This window comes from Microchirus variegatus, assembly GCF_963457635.1.
Source record: "Microchirus variegatus genome assembly, chromosome: 22".
Classification (NCBI taxonomy): domain Eukaryota; kingdom Metazoa; phylum Chordata; class Actinopteri; order Pleuronectiformes; family Soleidae; genus Microchirus; species Microchirus variegatus.
Genome location: NC_139823.1, coordinates 19,092,754 through 19,111,608, shown reverse-complemented (window position 1 = coordinate 19,111,608; position 18,855 = coordinate 19,092,754). Strand labels below are relative to the sequence as shown.

The 18,855-nt window shown below is 45.2% G+C and overlaps 1 protein-coding gene across 1 annotated transcript in view; it reads right to left on the bottom strand.

Annotated features, from left to right (window-relative positions):
- The window catches only part of LOC310943366 (zinc finger protein GLI2-like), a gene marked incomplete at both ends in the record, with an annotated part of 47,980 nt that overhangs the window by 15,560 nt on the left and 13,565 nt on the right, over positions 1-18,855 (bottom strand). Inside the window, 3 exons of the mRNA XM_083908915.1 lie at positions 1,112-1,294; positions 3,556-3,758; positions 9,828-9,933. Coding sequence (XP_083765041.1) covers positions 1,112-1,294; positions 3,556-3,758; positions 9,828-9,933 — 492 coding nt within the window. The remainder of the gene's footprint in view (positions 1-1,111; positions 1,295-3,555; positions 3,759-9,827; positions 9,934-18,855) is intronic.

Here is an 18,855-nt window from a genome sequence, read left to right as displayed (position 1 = left end):
GCAGAGGCTCGGGGAGAATTATTACAGAGCGCGGTGCAGCGGCCGGCACCTGAAGGCCCTCCACTGTTTGAAGTTGTTTGACATAAAAAATGTATACAAGGCTTTTTTTTTATTTATACACCTCCTCCTGTGATCTCTGTTTCATCATCCACCTGCACCCGACGCCCCGATCGGAATTTCATTCTCCTTAATCAGCGTCAAAGCAGCGCGGAGTTTAAAGGCATGACCCCGTGTTCACTGTCCTTTACTGCAGCGTCTGCACGGTAAACTACCCTGAAATATGTTTAATTGTGAGATTAATCGATCATTTAAATTATTTTTTGAACCTAAAATGAGCTCAAACCTTTTTTTAAATGACAAGCTCCCATAGAGTGGTCCTGCTGCACATATATGTTAGTTATGGAGGTCTACTTACATACATTAACTTGTTTTTATGCTCAAAAACCTCCTAGTTGCTGTTAACAAGCCAATAGAAATCTGTCTTTTTCTCTTTCTCTCGTCAGCCGCGATATTTCAGACATAAAGCTCACCCCCAGAAGACAGAGTGTGTTGTGATTGGCCAGCCAGCATAGAGCCTTCCCAACTGTGTTGTGATTGGCCAGTACCCGGAAGTGACATAATCAGCACACCCGCTCTCAGAAGCACAGCTCCCCCCTCTGGAACGGTGGATGCACTGCTACTCATTATCAAAACATTGTTTTAACAATGTTTAAAAATAGCTTCTTCACGACTTCCCGCCGCAGTCCCTTTGACGACCTTTGACCCAGAGTCAGAAGACACTGTCGCTCTTGAAACACCTCCACAACGGATGTTATTCTTCTTCTGTGGTTCAACGTACGCAACCGGATGTGCCTGGACTAGTGCCCGGAGCAGGACGATCTGCTTTTTCAGGAGAACCGCTGTTTACGTAACCGGACCGGGTTTTTTCAGAGATCTCGCTGAGCCCGAGATTACAATAAAACACAGCGTTCTCAGCAGTGGCTGAACTGTTTGTTTTGAACATTCAGGGCTTCTTAAACAAGGTAATGACGCAGATACACACTAAAAAACACAGCCTTAATTAGAACTTCGGGTCTAGGTCCGCTTTAAATGAAATCGTTCAAATACTCACCATCGATGGGGGTGATGTAGTCGGACAGGTGGGCCCCCGCTGTGGCTCCGCCCCCTTGCATGAGCAGCTCGCCGTAAGGGCTGCGGTGACTCGCCATCAGGTGGTAATACTCGGCCGGACTGGCTCCGGGCGGAGGAGGAGGAAGTCCGAACAGACCGCGTTCTTTCAAATGCTCGTGGGCCACTGGAACGAGGGAGGAAGGAGAAGGAATTTAGGAAGGTTTAGAAGGAAAGAAGGAAGCCGGGAATAATTAAAGGGACTGGGGGGGTTGGATCCCTGCTGTGTCCCACCTCACACCGTGGAAAATCTTTGAATGGACTGAGGGCCTGGCAGGGGGAGGGGCCCAGTGATGTGCAACGGCCTGTGTGGTGATGGTAATCGATTTCAAAGTGAATGGCGCTCGACCCTAAATACCGAGCAGAAAACCTTGTGGAAAGTATGACGCACAACTTTTATGTTCTCACACAGAGCCTCTCAGAACGTCTGGAGTGTGAATAAGGGCCACATTTTACTTCTACAACTGCGTAATGGGTTATCCAACTGCGTAACCACGGAGACCCCTCCAGCCTTCATAGTTCTCCATCGTGGTGCCGGATACGCACTGCAATTTCCCGCCCGATCAGTAGGGGTCGCTAACAAGGTTGTTGTGCTCCTGGCTACCGTGAGCAACGGTGTCTTAGAGAGAAAGACTGTTGTTGTTGTTGCTGCAGCTGAATAACATTGAAACAGTGGCCGTTTCTCACCTGAAATAAGTATTTTTCTGTCCCTGAACGCAGTTTTAAGATCATTTGAGGTGAGAAATTGGCCATTTAGAGTCTAAACATGTGATGTGTGTATTAAGATCTGACGTATTTATAGTTTGGCAGCGACGTTGTCGGTGGTGATCAGCTCCGCCTCTGTGGGCGCTCGGTGCGCACTGTGGCCGGCACAGAGCAGCGATATCTCGGCCTGTCCTGAGGACCAATCACAACCCTCGCCGTCTCCGTTGTCCCTTGACGGAGTGACGGACACAATATTTCATGCAGTCGGAGACGACGCAGAGGCTCTCCGGTGATGTAGAGGGGTCGCCATAACCGACGTAGAGCACTTTACGCAGTATAAATTGGGCTTAATTCTCTAAAATCAAGGATTTGGCACCAAACCGTTGAAAAATGTCCGCTAATGAGCCTCCAGTTCACTTTCACGTCTTTGTTCAAGATGCAGAACAAACTTCTCCCCCCCTTTTCTCTGCGATGTTTCAGACGACATTAGGGCTGTGGACGTTAAACAAAACATACGCCGCACTCGCGCTGACTTCGTGGCCCCGACGTCTTGCTTACAGGATCATATTTCCACCTTTAAAAAAAAAAAAAAAAGCCCTGCAGAAGTTTCAGCTCTGTGCTGCTTCAAAAAACGACCTCAGCTGATGGTGGGATGGCGTCCTGTCTTCAGGGTCACCTGGAACACATAAAACCCCACGACCTCCATCTCTGAACCGGAGTTCTCGTCTTTCAACGAGCCATTTGTGCTCTCCCAGTCCTCCCCATCCTTTCTGCTTTCACACAGCGTTATCACGGCCAGATCTGGAGCGCGCTCGCTGATTTGAGCTTAAAAGCATCGCCACATTACCACTGACAGACTGTAAAAGAAGATTTATACCAGGTCCCGCTGCGGCGCTCCAATCTGTTATTGTAATTCACCGCTGGAGAAAGAGTTGTCATCGCGTCCTGGTACATTTCGGATTTTTTTTCCTCTCTCTTTTATCAATTTCCACAGATTCTTTTAAAGGATCTCTTCTCGGCATTGAAGCACCTGGGAGGTCAAGGTTTTTCCACGGAGAGGTCGAGTCGTGTGACGGCAAACCACTTCATTTAACTCCCTCCTGGACGTCTTTAAACTACAGACTTCATCTGCTACGAGACCTTTTTCCCAGAATACAGCTCTATGTTCTTAAGTTTTCTTTTTTCTTTTTACCATTTGAAACAAATGATCAAACGTGAAATTGGACGTTTTTCCAGCTCTAATTTTCAAATTAAAACCAGAACTGAGCCACAACTTTGTAGTTTGTGGATCAAAGAGATGTTTTTTCCCTTTTAATCAACATTTGATTGATTCCAATCATATAAATCTGAGAGGTTACACAATGATTTAAGGGACTTGATTCTTTGATTTCCTGATAAAATATGAACTATTTTGTCTTGAGCTTCTACAGATGACAAAGTTGTTTTCCACCTTTTTAAAAACCTTATTTCAGGTCAGAATAGATTAAACGTAACAATCAGACTCAAATTATTGATTTTTCACTTTTAATCATCACCTGATTTCTCTGCCCATTTATCAAATAATACACTACTTCAGTGGATTAATGTGATTCCAGTGTAAATCTGAGGAATTACACACTGGTTTTCCACCGTTTCCTCAAGCTTTACTTGAGTTTTGCAGAAGTGGCCGGTGGGTGGACTTACGGTCGGCGGGGCTGAGTCCTCTGGCTGCAGAGATCATGGACAGCGTGGGGCTGCCGTGCACCGAGCGCAGGTAGTGCTCCATGTGAGGGTTGACGTACGGGTGAGGCGGGCTGAACGGTGAGTCGCCCGTCGGTACGGCGGCAGGCGAGAGGCGGATCAGGGAGATGTCGGAGATGACGGGGCCGCCGGTCAAACCCGCTGGACTGCAGGAGGAGAAGAGGAAGAAGAAGAAAGGTGAAACATGAGTTATGCGGTCAAAAAAAAAACAGTAAAACAGTTTGCTGATGACACTGGATTGATCCGCCACGATCCACCTGAGGCGCCGTCGCTCTCCACAAACGTCGAGTAATCCGTCTGCAAAAAACCCGATCCTCGGACGGCGTCGAGTGTGAGCTCACGTCTGTCTGAGGATCTTTTCATCAGAGGACGAGGTGAGCGCCGGGTCACGGAAAACCAGCAGACGCAGAGCAAGGGAAGCCCCCGTAGCCGCGGGGGATCGTCGGTGTCGTTTGTCGACTTTAGAAAGGAGACTAAAGATGAGACGGTCCAAAGACGTCATACTTCAGTATGATTGTGTTACAACGAGGCTTCCATTTAGAGTTAGTGTACTCGGTTTTAATCTGCACATCTTTGTGCCCTGGCTGCTTCTTGAAATTGAAAGTTCTCATTTGTCTTTCTCAGTGCAGAAGATGAAGACGTTGTTTTTCCTCCTGAAACAACAGTCACTTTTAATAATAATTAAAGTTCAGGCTGCAGGTCGAGCTGATGCGTTTACCAGCGTCTGAACCTCGTGAAGAACCTCGAGACGCCGCTCTCCAGGAGTGATCGTGCTGGAAACGGGTCGTGTAATATTCAGAAAACCGGAGGCGGCAGGCGTCTGGGATCTGCGCGAGCGTTTCTCGGCGTTTGCGTGGTCGCTGAGCGAACACAATAACTGACCGATGGAGCGTATCGCGGTGCGGCGCCGGGCAGCGGGCCGAAACGGGAGGGAGCTGTCGTCGGCGCTCGCGCGGCTGTCGCCCTTTTGTCTGAAGTCAGGAAGTTGTTTTTCTCACGTTACTGCGTCCGTCCTCACGGCTCATTAAAGGTCTGTCACACACAAGTGAGGAGGTCACGACCATGACCAACATCACCTCCTCGTGTAATAGAGGGGAGTAGAAATGGTTCAACACAAGCGTGGCTAAGTGTGCTTGTGCACCGTGAGCGCCCCCTGCTGCTGAGAACCAGCCTGAGGCTCAGTGCTAGCTTCTTTATCTTCACTGCGAGACAGTCTTTAACAACAGGAAACTGAAGTTTGTAAACCACTCACTCTCCCACACCAAAGCCCATTGAGAAAACCAGTGATTTTAGCTCACAGGGACACAGGAGCTGCTGGTCTACTGCTGCCTCGTGTGGTCATTTTGTGTCACTGATTTCAAGCTTAATGAGGAATTTCAAATGCAGAATTTAACAAAATAAGACTTAGTGATGGAGGCAGCAGTGGATCAACAACTCCTTTGAACTTCTAGTGATGTTAAAGTCACTGATTTTCTCTATGGGCTTTGGTATGGGAGAGTGAGCGGTTTACAAACTTCAGTTTCCTGTTGGAAAAATCTCTCTAACAGTGAGATAAAGACGTGAACACGTTCTTATGACATTATAGACTTAAAATGATGTAGATTTTATTCTAAACTTTAATGAAATGGGGAAAATATTTTTCCATGTTTCCACACCAAAGCCCATAGTGAAAATCAGTGATTTTAGCTCACAGAGACACGGGGGCTGCTGGTCTACTGCTGCCTCGTGTGGTCACTTTGTGTCGCTGATTTAAAGCTAAATGAGGAATTTCAAATGCCGAATTTAACAAAATAAGACATGTGAACTTAGTGATGGAGGCAGCAGTGGATCAACAACTCCTGTGAACTCCTGTGTGTATGTGATGTTAAAATCACTGGTTTTCTCTATGGACTTTGGTGCGGGAGAGTGAGTGGTTTACAAACTTCAGTTTCCTGTTGGCAAAATCTGTCTAACAGTGAAGATAAAGACGTGAACATGTTCTTAAGATATCACAGACTTATTGTTATATAGATTATTTGAACTCACACAAAAAACAGCCTCATTTTAATGAGTTTTGACAACAGCTTTGATAAGAAAGTCTCGATCTGTCGTGGCGGACAGGAAACTGGATGATGAAATGACTTTTTAAGGAGGCCGTGATTTGCAGCGCCGCGATCTGTTTGTTTGTATGTAGGTCATTTCCTCCTCCACGCGAGGCGTTCGGGGGTTGCCTGTTAAGTTTGAGGCGCGTCCGCTTCACGCGGCAGACTCATAAACCTACAGTGGGAGTTTATTCAGCCGCTCGCTGGACGGCGTGATTTATCTAAATCAGAGCGCTCCCTGAGCCCCGACACCGGAGACGAGAGTCACTGTCACACTGTAATTCATCACACACACACACACACACACACACACATATATTCATACACACACAAACACTCGAGCAGCAGCACAAACAAAAAGAAACTCTCTTCACATGTAAAAGAAACGTCCAAACACACAACTTTTACTGAGGCAGTGATCTGTAATTAAATATATTACATTCAGTTAAGTTAAAATATGACCTTTTTAAGGTAAGATCTCTTTGTTCTGGGCTCCTTTTGATTAAATGACGCATGTATTCAACTCTTTTTCAGGCCTTTTCTTGGGTTTCTTTGCAGCGTAGTCAAAGTAAAAGTGCAATAATCCTCTTCAAATTAACTCTATCCTCCATTAATCTTTCCAAGGAATTGTTTTTCCTGACAGACAATAGTTTTGCTGATTGTTCCCTCATTTCGTCATGTAAGTGGTTGGATATGGATATCTGCGGACATGGAAATAAATGGTTTAGAACGTCGCTTATGTTAGACGAGGTGTTTCACCAGTGTTTTTCAACTTCAGTGCAGGGAGATGAGACTCTGAAGCTGTTTGTAGTCCTACATCGATGTTTAATCTGTACATGCAACTGAATAAGGACGACCCAGTGCTACTGATGCCAATATCACTGTCTTAAGGATTTAACATGACCCATATCAGTCCAATACAGTTGTTTTACATGTTTCTCCTCCTGTTTCTACATCCTACACCTGAGAACGGTTGAATTTAAACTCCAGAATATGTCTTTTTTATTCCTCATTATGATTATTTACAGTATATGGCGTACTTAGACGAGTCCTTGTTGGTTCAAAACCCCCACAGTTTTACATTTAATCCAGAACTTTAATAGAAAGAAGAACTGGAGTAAAAAAAAAAAATCTTCCCCTCCTGTTTTTTTCAGCAGGAGTAAAAGTGTACGTTGAAGAATGTAATAAAGCCACAGAGTAAACAGCAGATGATGAGTGTATTATCCCGTCTCTGCGGCGTCACAGTGGGGAGGAAGTTGTTCCTCTTCCTGAGAACTTCCTCGCCTCACTGTCAACTTGCCGGCGACGGCGAGGAAAAGAAAAAAAACGGCGGCGGCGGCGGAAGAAGGAAGAAAAAAGAGGCTTCCCCCTCGGCTGGTTTTTTTATGACAGGCTTGACAAAATAACCAGGCCTCTCATTACGGCATATGCAAACAATGATAAAGAGGACGGCGCGGGGATGTCATGTTAGACAATCAAGGAGCGGACCTCTGACACGCTGCCACGAGCCGATAATAAAGTGCTGCACCAGGCGACAAATGACACCGCACTTAATTTGCTGCGCAATGTTCCTGTAATTAGGTGAATTTGGCACAGGCAGAGGGGAGCGACAGCCAGATCAAGGTCTTGATGAATTAGGGGTCCACTGTCAAGATCAAATCACATTAATCAAGGTGGCCGAGTCCGCGGACAGCCTCCCCCGCCCCGCACTCTCCCAGCCGCCGTGATGAATAGCCCTGCTTCCGCCAGGCGGGAAGTATGCATCACCATCAAATCTGTGAATTTAAATGTAAGAGTACTATTTGGAGAATTCTATTGACTTTTTTTTTGTGTGTGTGTGTGCGGACGCCACTTTTTCTTTTTTTTTTCTGCAGTGATAAAGTAACTTTAAGCTCCTGCAGGAACCTCGTTCTCTGGTTTTCAAAGTGTGCCACGGACTCAGACGCTCTCCACGGCTCACAGACGCGTCTGAATCTAACGTCTGGAAAGTCTCTTTTTGATTGATTTAAAAAGTTTCTCTGAATGTGAATGAGTCAAACATTCTGTGAAACACAAGACTCAAATCTCTGACTGGTCCTCAAATGCATCACAACACGCTGCCCTAATGAGTCTTTATTACTCCCAGCTGCAGGACCACGAAAGAAAATGCAACTTTTATAATGTTAAATAAAATTATACTTGGAGAAAACTGAAGTTTGTAAACCACTCACTCTCCCACACCAAAGCCCATAGAGAAAACCAGTGATTTTAACATCACAGCACACAGGAGTTCACAGTTGTTGATCCACTGCTGCCTCCATCACCAACTTACAATGTCTTATTTTTGTGAATTCGGCATTTGAAAATCTTAATTTAAGTTTATTTAAGTGGCACAAAGTGACCACACGAGGCAGCAGTAGACCAGCAGCTCCTGTGTCCCTGTGAGCTAAAATCACTGATTTTCTCCATGGGCTTTGGTGTGGGAGAGTGAGTGGTTTACAAACGCCAGTTTCCTGTTGTTAAAGTCTGTTTAACAGTGAAATAAAGACGTGAACATGTTCTTAATATATCATAGTCTTAAGCTGACATAGATTTTATTCTGTTTTTCACGACTCATTGTCCAAAACCTGAGGAAAATCATGTTATGATACAGAAAAGCTTCATAAAAAAAGCTGTGAGATATACTTTTTCAATCACATTATTATTATTAATAAATGTGAAGTGAAACTGGTAAATTTCAAGCAAAATAATTTAAATAAGAGTAAAAAAAAAAAGGTTGATGCCTGGAATGACAAACCTGTGAGGTTGACTCTTGTTTATAACGCACTCTATTTTCTTTACAAAGAGAATTTCCCTCAGGAAAATAAATGGGATTGTGTGTCTTATTGAACCCACAGCAGCAGCAGCAGCAGCAGCAGCAGCGTGGAAGTGGGGCTCAGCGCCACTCTGACCTCTATACAGCGAGGGTTTAATTACAGCGCTGGCTCGGGGGCAGCGTGGCCTGCACCGCACAGATTAAGTCCACACAACAAGCCATTAATGGAAATAAAGAGGTGCTGGCTGTATGATGTCATCGGTGATGGATCCGACCCTGCTCGGCGTCGCTAATGGAGTCTGCCACAGATTGGTACCAGTCAACCTCAACACTTTTATTCTTATTTACACACAGACAGAAAAGTTGAAAGCGACTTTGCACATTTTTTAAAATCTCAAACTGATTTTAGCCACTTAACTCATAAAATCTGTGCCAGAATAAGTCTATGATGTCTTTAGAACATGTTCACGTTTTTATCTGACTGTTAGACAGACTTTAAGAACAGGAAACTGAAGTTTGTAAACCACTCACTCTCCCACACCAAACCCCATAGAGAAAACCAGTGATTTTAGCTCACAGGGACACAGGAGCTGCTGGTCTACTGCTGCCTCGTGTGGTCACTTTGTGTCACTGAGTTAAGTCTAAATTAAATTTTTCAAAGCCGAATTGTGCAGAATAAGTCATTTTAACTTAGTGATGGAGGTAGCAGTGGATCAACAACTCCTGTGAACTCCTGTGTGCTGTGATGTTAAAATCACTGATTTTCTCTATGGACTTTGGTGTGAGAAACGAAACTGAATCCATTCAGTCCAGATTTTTTAAACTTGCAACAAAAGACCGTTTAGCTTTCATAAAATAACAAACTATGACATAAATAACGACGATAGACCCTTCTCCTACATGTGTCTGGTGTTTCAGTGAAATGCCTTGCTCACTGGCTCCTCAGCCTTTACAGAGGAGGTCTTTATTGAAACAGTTTGTGTTGTTTTTATCTCCAGATGGTCGCGGCTGAAGAGAGTGAGGCCACATAATCAAACCCTATCGGACAAACGAGCAGCGTGTGAAGGGTAAATCCAGACCCAGCATTGATTATTCACTTTGGAAGTCGGCGTGTTGTCGTCATCTGCTTTTGATAGTGAACTTGGCAAACGTTCAGCTCTCATCAGCGGGCCCCGCGAACGCACACTCCACTCCCCGAAAAACAAGCCGTGTAACCGAATATGAAATAAACATTTGCATCAAGAAGATCTGACGACTCCAGTCAGCGAGGAATCACATGTAGACAGATGTAATTTACACAGAAGAAGAAGAAGGAGGAGGAGGAGGAGGAGGAGACCTACCCGTGCATGGTGTGCAGAGCGTGAGGCTCGTAGTGGTAACGTCCCTCGTGATGACGCATGTCAATTGGAATTGGCGTGTGGAAGGTGGGGAACATGTGGTGGGGGGCTGCAGGAAGAGAGGAGAGAGGGTTAGATGTGAGGGGATGAGAGAGAGGCAACTTTCAAAGGCAAAACAGGGGGGCTACAATGAGGCAACATGAATTTCACAGTGAGCTGAGCACTTTCGTGTAAGAATATTGGCACTATCACACAAGGAGAAGTGGGCTAAATAAATAATCAAAGTCGTCCCCGAGAAATCCTACATCTCCAACATAAAAGATGTCCAACCGGGCTTTTTGACAAAGACCTGCAGCTCCGCGCTCTTTGAAGCAGACGGGATGATGGAAAGCTGCGGCCTGCGCTCAAACCGCGGCTGACAGCGCTGGGAAAAGACAGACTCCTGCTGCTGCTGCTGCTGATCCACACACTGTCCACACACTGTCGTACACCTGTGTCCACTGTAAACACGTCTGTCTGCAGCACTTATAGTTACTCTCCTCTCCTTCTCATGTCATGTCTTCTTTATTTTAGAGAAGGAGAAACCCGTGCAGAGTCGCTGACCTTCATCTGATTGATCCGACGAGGTGAGAGAAGAAAGATTTTCACTTATCTTGAGTTCAAACTGAGCGACAGCATCCTGAAAAACCAGAGCATCTGCATTTTCTGCAATGTCATTCAAACTTTGTCACCATTTTCTTTCTTAAAAATGCCTTATACATCTGTTTTATACCAGATTTAATGTGTACATTGTTCTCATGAGCTTTATTTAACCAGGAAAACCTCGTACTGTTATTATATGGGTCTGGACAAGACACGAAACCATCGTTACCGTTACGTTTTGATTTAAGAAAAAGACTCTTATGCATAATTGCTTGACTATCATACTTTAAACGAGCTTGTGAATGGAGCCTCTTTCACACTGTAATGTGTCTTAAAATGAGTAAAAACAGGCAAAAATAGACTGAAACTGACCAAAAGTTAGGAAGGACATTCTGCCGTTTAAGAAGACTTAAAATGAGTCTTCCATTTGTAGCTTTGCGACAGTGAATTTAACACATTTTACAAGTAGTTAAACCTCAAAGTAAGCTGTAATATCTTATATTTCTTAAAATGGGATCATTTTCTAGTGAAAAACCCAGAAGTGAGGCTTATTCTACTATTCTAATTTTTGCAGTGTACTCTTTTATAACTATTTTCACATCAGTTCCTCTTTCAAACCTAATGACTTTAGCTCACCGCATCAAAAAGTCATAGTATGAGTAAAAACCTGTGTCTCTTCCAGAGTCATGTGACCCATGAATGACGATAAGATATCACGATATTTTACCTACAGCTAATCCAACTCTCTGCATCACAGTTGAACTCATTTTTCTCCAAAAAACGTTTGATGAAAGTCATTCTGTTCCCAAACTAACAAACAAACAAACAAAGCTTTCATTAATAGACTCATTAATAGACTTTAAATTCCCGTCTGCGGAGCTTCATGACAGAGTGAGATTGCGTCGACAAAGTCCATGTTCTGCTCTGACTTTAACGAGCTCTGTTTAATGTCTTTTTACATTCTCTTTTCCTTTCATTAATTCTTCTCAGACGTGCAAAGTTTTCCCCCAAAAGCATCTAAACAAACTAATTAGCCGTTGCGTTGATAACACAAATCCAGGGAAGATGTCGTGCCTGTAGTTTTTGTTTTGTTTTACCAGCGTATAAAACAAGTTTTTATAGAGTTATGTTTCTACTTAAGGTTTTTTTATTTTTTTTTATTTTGGCATGGCTCACTCTCTCTCTCTCTCTCTCTTTCTCTCTCTACCTTTGCCTCGCTCGCCCTCGCCGCAGCGTTCGCGTCCACGTAATTACAACCCGGTGTGTCACGTCTGCGAGCGGCCGGATGAACCAAGACAAGGCGGATAAAAAAAGAGAGGTGAGCCACCTGATCTCTGGACTGCATTAACATTCTTCCTGAGTCTCTCACACACACACACACACACACACACACACACACACACACGCTGGGAATCTGGTGGCGCGGTGACCTGGGAGTTTTGCAGCAGGGGGGGGGGGGCGGGGGGGGTCACAGCTATGGATCATTATCTGCTCCAGGCTGAGCGAGCAGAGGGGGGGGGGTAGCGGAGGTTAGCGGGGCCTCCTGGGCTCCCGGGGGCCTCGGTACCAGAGTGAGTCAGCATTCCGGTCCCATTCCTCTCACTCTGCTCACTGACAGCGTGACGGACAGAGCCGGTCCCTCAGCACCACAGAAATAACCCACTCTGCTTCAGGGTTAGCTCCAGAGGGAGCGGACTGGATCCACTGCTGCCTGTGTCTCCTCAGCTCCACTGACATGAGGAACAGTCACACCACCGCTCTCTGTGTGGATACATCTATATATATATGATGTGAATTCAGGAAGGAATAAGATGAACATCTTTTTAATTTCACCAAGAAAAAGTTCCATTGAGATTTAAAAACTGAGAGATGTTTCAAGGCGACGGCAGAGGACAACAATCAAATATTCACTGACATCTTATAGAATCTGCAGTTTAAAAGTGTTAAACAGAGATGAACCCACTGATTTTCTGCAGCTCGCACAATGCTGCAGTTACAGAAATGACAAAATAGGCTCCAGGCTTCAGACTCCAGGTTACAGGCTCCAGGTTACAGGCTTCAAAGTCCAGACTCCAGGTTACAGGCTTCAGAGTCCAGACTCCAGGTTACAGGCTTCAGAGTCCAGACTCCAGGTTCGGGCTGCAGAGTCCAGACTCCAGGTTACAGGCTTCAGAGTCCAGACTCCAGTTTACAGGCTCCAGGTTACAGGCTTCAGGGTCCAGACTCCAGGTTACAGGCTTCAGAGTCCAGGCTTCAGAGTCCAGGCTCCAGGTTTCATGCTCCAGGCTTCAGGTTTTGGCTTTAGACTCCAGGTTTTAGCCTCCAGGTTTCAGGCTCCAGGTTTTGGGTTTAGCCTCCAGGTTTCAGGCTTCCGACTCCAGGTTTTAAGCTCCAGGCCCTACATTTCAGACTCCGGTCTCCAGGGTTAAAGATCCAGACTCGAGCTTATCATTAAATTACAGCTGAATAATATATTACTTCAAGCTCTATTTTCAATCTTTATTTATTTTTGATTATTTCACTGTTAATGAATCCCTTCCTTCTTTCTTCCCTTGCTTCCTTCCTTCCTTTGCTGTGGCCTAAACGACTGCCCTCTGTGCCCCAGACCTTCTGCATTGTAATTTGGCTCAGTCTGGTGTAATTAGCCCGTGTGTGACTCTGTACACTGTGTAGGTCTCTGTGTAGTTAAGAGTCTGTGTGTTGTGTGTGTGAGTGTGTGTGTGTGAGTGTGTGAGAACTAAAAGGCCCCATTCAATGAGCAGCTTGAGTTAATGCACCATTCATTACAGTTATAAAGGGGGGGGGGTGCAGCTAAGTGTGGGTCACCACAACATGACGGAAGGGAGGACGATGTCTTTAAATCCTTCAAGTAAAGGTCGTGACACCACAGGCTCCAGGTTTTGGGTTCAGACTCCAGGCTCCAGGTTACAGGCAACTCCAGGTTTCATGCTCCAGGCTCTAGACTTCAGACTCCAGGCTCCAGATTTTGGATTCAGACTCCAGGCTTCAGGCTTCAGGCTTCATGCTCCAGGCTCCAGGTTTTAGGCTGCTGGTTTCAGGCTCCAGGTTTCAGGCTTCAGGTTTCAGGCTTTAGGTTTTAGGCTGCAGGTTTCAGGCTCCAGGTTTCAGGCTTCAGGTTTTAGGCTCCAAGTTTTCAGGCTCCAGGTTTCAGGCTCCAGGTTTCAGGCTCCAGGTTTCAGGCTTCAGGTTTTAGGCTGCAGGTTTCAGGCTCCAGGTTTCAGGCTTCAGGTTTTAGGTTCCAGGTTTCAGGCTCCAGGTTACTGGAGGTTCCAGACTCCAGGTTACAGGCGGCTCCAGGTATCAGGCTTCAGGCTCCAGTTTTCAGCCTCCAGGCATCAGGGTTAAAGATCCAGGCTCCAGGCTCCAGGCTGAGGTTTCCTCTGCGGGTCAGCTCGGCCTCTGCGTCGTGGCCGGTGGGATTGACCAGGCAGGCTTATTCCATCACCGAGACAGCGCCCATTGTTCTGTTGCCAGAGCAGGAACAAAAGGCGAGCGCTCGTGAGAGTTCAAGAGGCACATTTACCTGATTCACTGGGCCTCGATCCCCCCTGGGCGTACGCTGCATCAGTGCAGCACCGCCGTGCCCCCGCTTAGGCTCCAGCCATCTATTAGTCTTTGCTTGATAACATTTGTTTTAGCGTCTGCTGGAAGCGCTGCAGTCGGCCGACCACACTTTTTCAAAGTCACAGACCCCTCCCCCCCCTCCTGTATGCGGACAGCACAAACCCTGTTTACTGCAGCGCGTTATCTTAAGTTTAGTGAGTTCACCGAGGCCAAAGAAAGAGTGTGAATGGAAAGTCTAAGGACGAAGTGTGCATGTTTTATAAGTTCTGCATTTACTTTTCCTACTTTTCACTTTTTTTTTTTTAAATGTTGGTGCGAGGTAAAGTGACGCAGGAAAAACTGGTTTTAGCCGCTTAACAAAAGACGCAAAATAATCAGCTCAAGTCTATGATATTTCAGGAATACAATATGTTCATGTCTTTATCTCACTGTGAGACAGACTTTTCTATCAGGATAAACTCGTTTGTAAACCGCTCACTCTCCCACACCAAAGCCCATAGAGAATATCAGGGATTTTAACATCACAGCACACAGGAGTTGTTTGTTGTTGATCCACTGCTGCCTCCATCACTAAGTTCAAATGTCTTATTTTGTCAATTCAGTGTTTAAAACCCTTTGTTCAGATTAACCTCAGTGACACAAAGTGACCACACGAGGCAGCAGTAGACCAGCAGCTCCTGTGTCCCTGTGAGCTACAATAACTGGTTTTCTCTATGGACTTTGGTGTGGGAGAGTGAGTGGTTTACAAACTTCAGTACAGTTGACTTAAAATGATTTTTTTGGTGGTAATTTCAGTGATAATTCCAACATTTGACCCTTCAGATTCATCACAGAGAGATGTCTGTTATTTGAAAAGACTCAAAGTTTTTATCGTAAGGAAATTTAAGAGGAGAAATCAGACGTTGTCTCATTTTCCTGTTTCCCATCCATCCATCCATCCATGCGTCCAGCGTGAACGGCTGTGTGGCCTCTGAGTCACTGTACTTATCAGCTGTCGACAGCTGGGCTCGGGCCACGTTTTAATAACCTCCATGCATCACTGGGCTGAAGGTGAACGCGCGGCGGTTGGCATTAACCAGAGCGAGGCAGGCGGCAGCGCTGGGCTAGACGAGCCTCCTCCGCTCGCCGCCCGTGTCACCGGCGGCACGTTGTTAGCACGCTGTTTGTGTAATTTAGGTACTTAAAAGACGGCGAGGGTTCAAAGACTGATTGCACCGTCGAGTAATCAGCCACCTCCACCGCACGCCTGATTTATCACCCCCTCGCTTAATAGCACTGCTTAACACACAGGTTTGTCCAGATTAAGTAATTACCTTAAAGCAAAAGTTTATTATCTTTCGGCGACGCGCCGGTGATAAAGGTTCGCTGTCGCGGCGAACCAAAGAAAGGCCTCGTAGCTGGTGAATGAGAGCGATAATTAAAATACAATGAATTAAATTGTCGCTTCTGGGGCTGTCACCATGCTCCGCAGCTAACATCCATATTACCCCGCTGGCACCCTTTCCAGGGGGGCGCCTGGGATTATGCCTCGCCCCGCTCTACTCCAGCAGCTGAGTGGGAAATTACTCCGATGGGCCATCTGTAAATTAAACAAAGACCTAGTTCTTCTCCAAAATGAGGAAGGAGGGTGAGAACCTGAGCTAAGAATAACACCTGAGCACACATTAGCTCAGCGTAAGGTGCTTGTTGTGGAGTCTTAATGAGGCGGAGGCCTCCACACATACAGATGTTGGCGCAGAGAGGAAAACAACCAGAGACGACGAACACTGGGGAATCTTTTGAGTGATGCGCCTTCCGCGTGATGAATGCGTCGCAGGTGGAAGCAGCAGACGTCTCTTCCTGCTTGTGCGTGCGGGGGCCCGGACCTCCGCTTGGATCTACCGAAATAGATGGAGGTCCGCGGCGCTGTGGCGTCAGCACTCGTTCGCCTCCCGTGTCGATAAACACTCGGCTGCTCGCCCGGCTGCGATCTGCTGAAGCAGGAGTGTCTCTGTTTTCTGACCCTCGCTGCTCCCCGAGCTCTGCTCCGCTAACCAGCTTCACTTTGCTGTCGGACACGTTTGTTTGACATGATGGAGCGCCGCTCTCCCTCCACCGCTTCCTTCACTTCTCTGCAGAGAGAAGCTGCAGCAGGAAGTCAAAACACACGGAGGAGACGCCACAGCTGTGCAGCGTTTTATTTCTCTCAATAATAACCCCGTTATTTATTTATTTAGGTGACTGACTGAAGTTTGTCTGGACAAAAATGCCACAAAACTGTCCACACAATCCAAAATAGCTCAAATAAACAGGATGACTATAGTAATATTATGCCATGCTTTATTTTAAGGTTGGGACTGCAGATGTAAATTAGCCTAAGGCTAACTGGTGCAATACATCAAATGGCGACATTTATGTTTTAATTGCACATGGTCCCTTTCAAATAAAATTCAATCAATCAATGCTGAAGTTAAAAAACACTCAAAGCGTAAATTTCTGAATTAAGAATGTGAATTAATGTGTTTTCATACGTGTTAAAGTTGTCCAAAATGTGTTATTATTGCAATATAATTACATTATTAATTAGGGATGTGAATCTTTAGGTGTCACGATTCAATTCGATTCCAATTCTTAGGGTCGATTCAAAATCGATACTCGATTCACAAATGTATACAATGCATAGTGTGTTAAGGCAAATTATGGCATCAAAACAATCCAGTTTGTATAAGATAATGTGATAATGTGATCACACAAAGTGAACATTTATTCATTCAAAACAAATAAAAACTAACTTATTGTACAAAACAATAACTTAGCATAAATAAAAGCTTAGACGAGCTGCCTTTTTCTCCCAGAAGTTACACAAACAAACTGTACACAAATAACACAAACTGGTGTTTTGTGTGGTTTTTCAAAAGAGAAAAATTACAACAACGATATTTGAAGTTTATGAATTGATCCAGAATTGTGGATGATTAGACTCGCCCCCCACCCACTACTATTAATGTGGTAAAATAACTGTATGTTTGTGAGTTTAAACTTTATTTTCAAGTCTTTCAAGTTAAATTCTAATGATTATTCCCTATTTCACAACTATTCCACTGATGGGAATTCTGTCTGCTCGATGCCCGACGTAAAATTTCCCACAGAGAATCATCTGAAAACCTTTAATTTAAAGTATGTTTTTGTCACATTCTTTAGAGTTCTCCTCAAACGTTCAGTGTCCACAGAGGAACGATGGTGTGGTCAGAACGCCGCCCCTCCCTCCCTCCCTCACTCCCTAACCCTCCCTCCTGCCTTTGTCTTCACGCTGTGGACGCTGCACAAAAGCCCTCTTCTCACACACTTCAGAATGACCTCCCCTCAACAATGCTGCTCTCCTTCTTCCTTTCTCTGCTCAGGAGAGAAGCTTGTGGGCGACGGCTTGAGAGGAAAACAATAGAGAAAAGGAGACAAACCTAAAGAGAATTGACTTTCTAATCCTGATCAGCACTTTCCCACTGCTGAGGAGACATGAGCGTAGGTCAGTGCGTCTCAACGACGTGCTACTGCTATTTTTGGTCATACAGAGCACACTTTTACAACATGAAACTGAAGTTTGTAAACCACTCACTCTCCCACACCAAAGCCCATAGAGAAAACCAGTGATTTTAACATCACGGCACACAGGAGTTCCCAGGAGTTGTTGATCCACTGCTGCCTCCATCACTACGTTATAATGACGGATTTTTTTGAATTCCGGTTTTAAAATATTTCATTTAGACTTAACTCAGTGACACAAAGTGACCACACGAGGCAGCAGAGGACCAGCAGCTCCTGTGTCCCTGTGAGCTAAAATCACTGGTTTTCTCTATGGGCTTTGGTGTTTGAGAGAGTGACGGTGAATCATCCCTTTAATCTGCTCCATGAAAGGAGAAGAAAAGCAAAAACTAAATCCATCCACATTATCTCGCAGCTTTAGATAGAAAAAAAAAAACTTTAAAATGAGAAGACCTGGACGATCGTTTGTTTGGACGTCTGTTTGCCGCTGCCGTTTCTGTCCTCAAACACTGTCCCATAAACAGGCACTTAGCTCCAGTTTGATTTAGCCGGCTTGTAATTGAGCGGAGGCCGGTGAAGTGTTTCATAAACACAAACTTCACCGCTGACGTTCAAAGGGAAGGAAAAGGGGGAACGACGATGATGATGTGATTACACCCTGAGAGAGAGAGAGGCTACGAGCTCTGAGTCAGGGTTTTATGACACATGCGTCTCCAACTGCCTTAAAGTTAAGAATACGTCTTTATCTTCACTGTTAGACAGACTTTAACAACGGGAAACTGACGTTTTTAAACCACTCACTCTCCCACACCAAAGCCCATAGAGAAAATCAGTGATTTTAGGAGCTGCTTGTCTACTGCTGCCTCGTGTGGTCATCGAAGTAAATCAAAATGCAGGATTTTTAAAGCAGAATTTTACAAAATAAGACATTGTAAGTTAGTGATGGAGGCAGCAGTGGATCAACAACTCCTGTGAACTCCTGTGTGCTGTGATGTTAAAATCACTGGTTTTCTCTATGGGCTTTGGTGTGGGAGAGTGAGCATATTTTTTAGAAATCATAGACTTAACTTGACGTAGATTCTATGAGGCAAGTCTTTTGTTAAACGGCTAAAATATTTTTTTTCCCCTGGTTTTCCTGGTCACAGAACACGTAGCTCCCTGCTTTTGAACTAAAAGTCTAACTTTTAGGCCCCGTTCCTCTCCCCTCCATCGGGTGACCTCTGACCCCCACAGTTCACCGGCTGAATAGGGACGGTGAGGGCCACAGAATGCGGTAAACACCGGC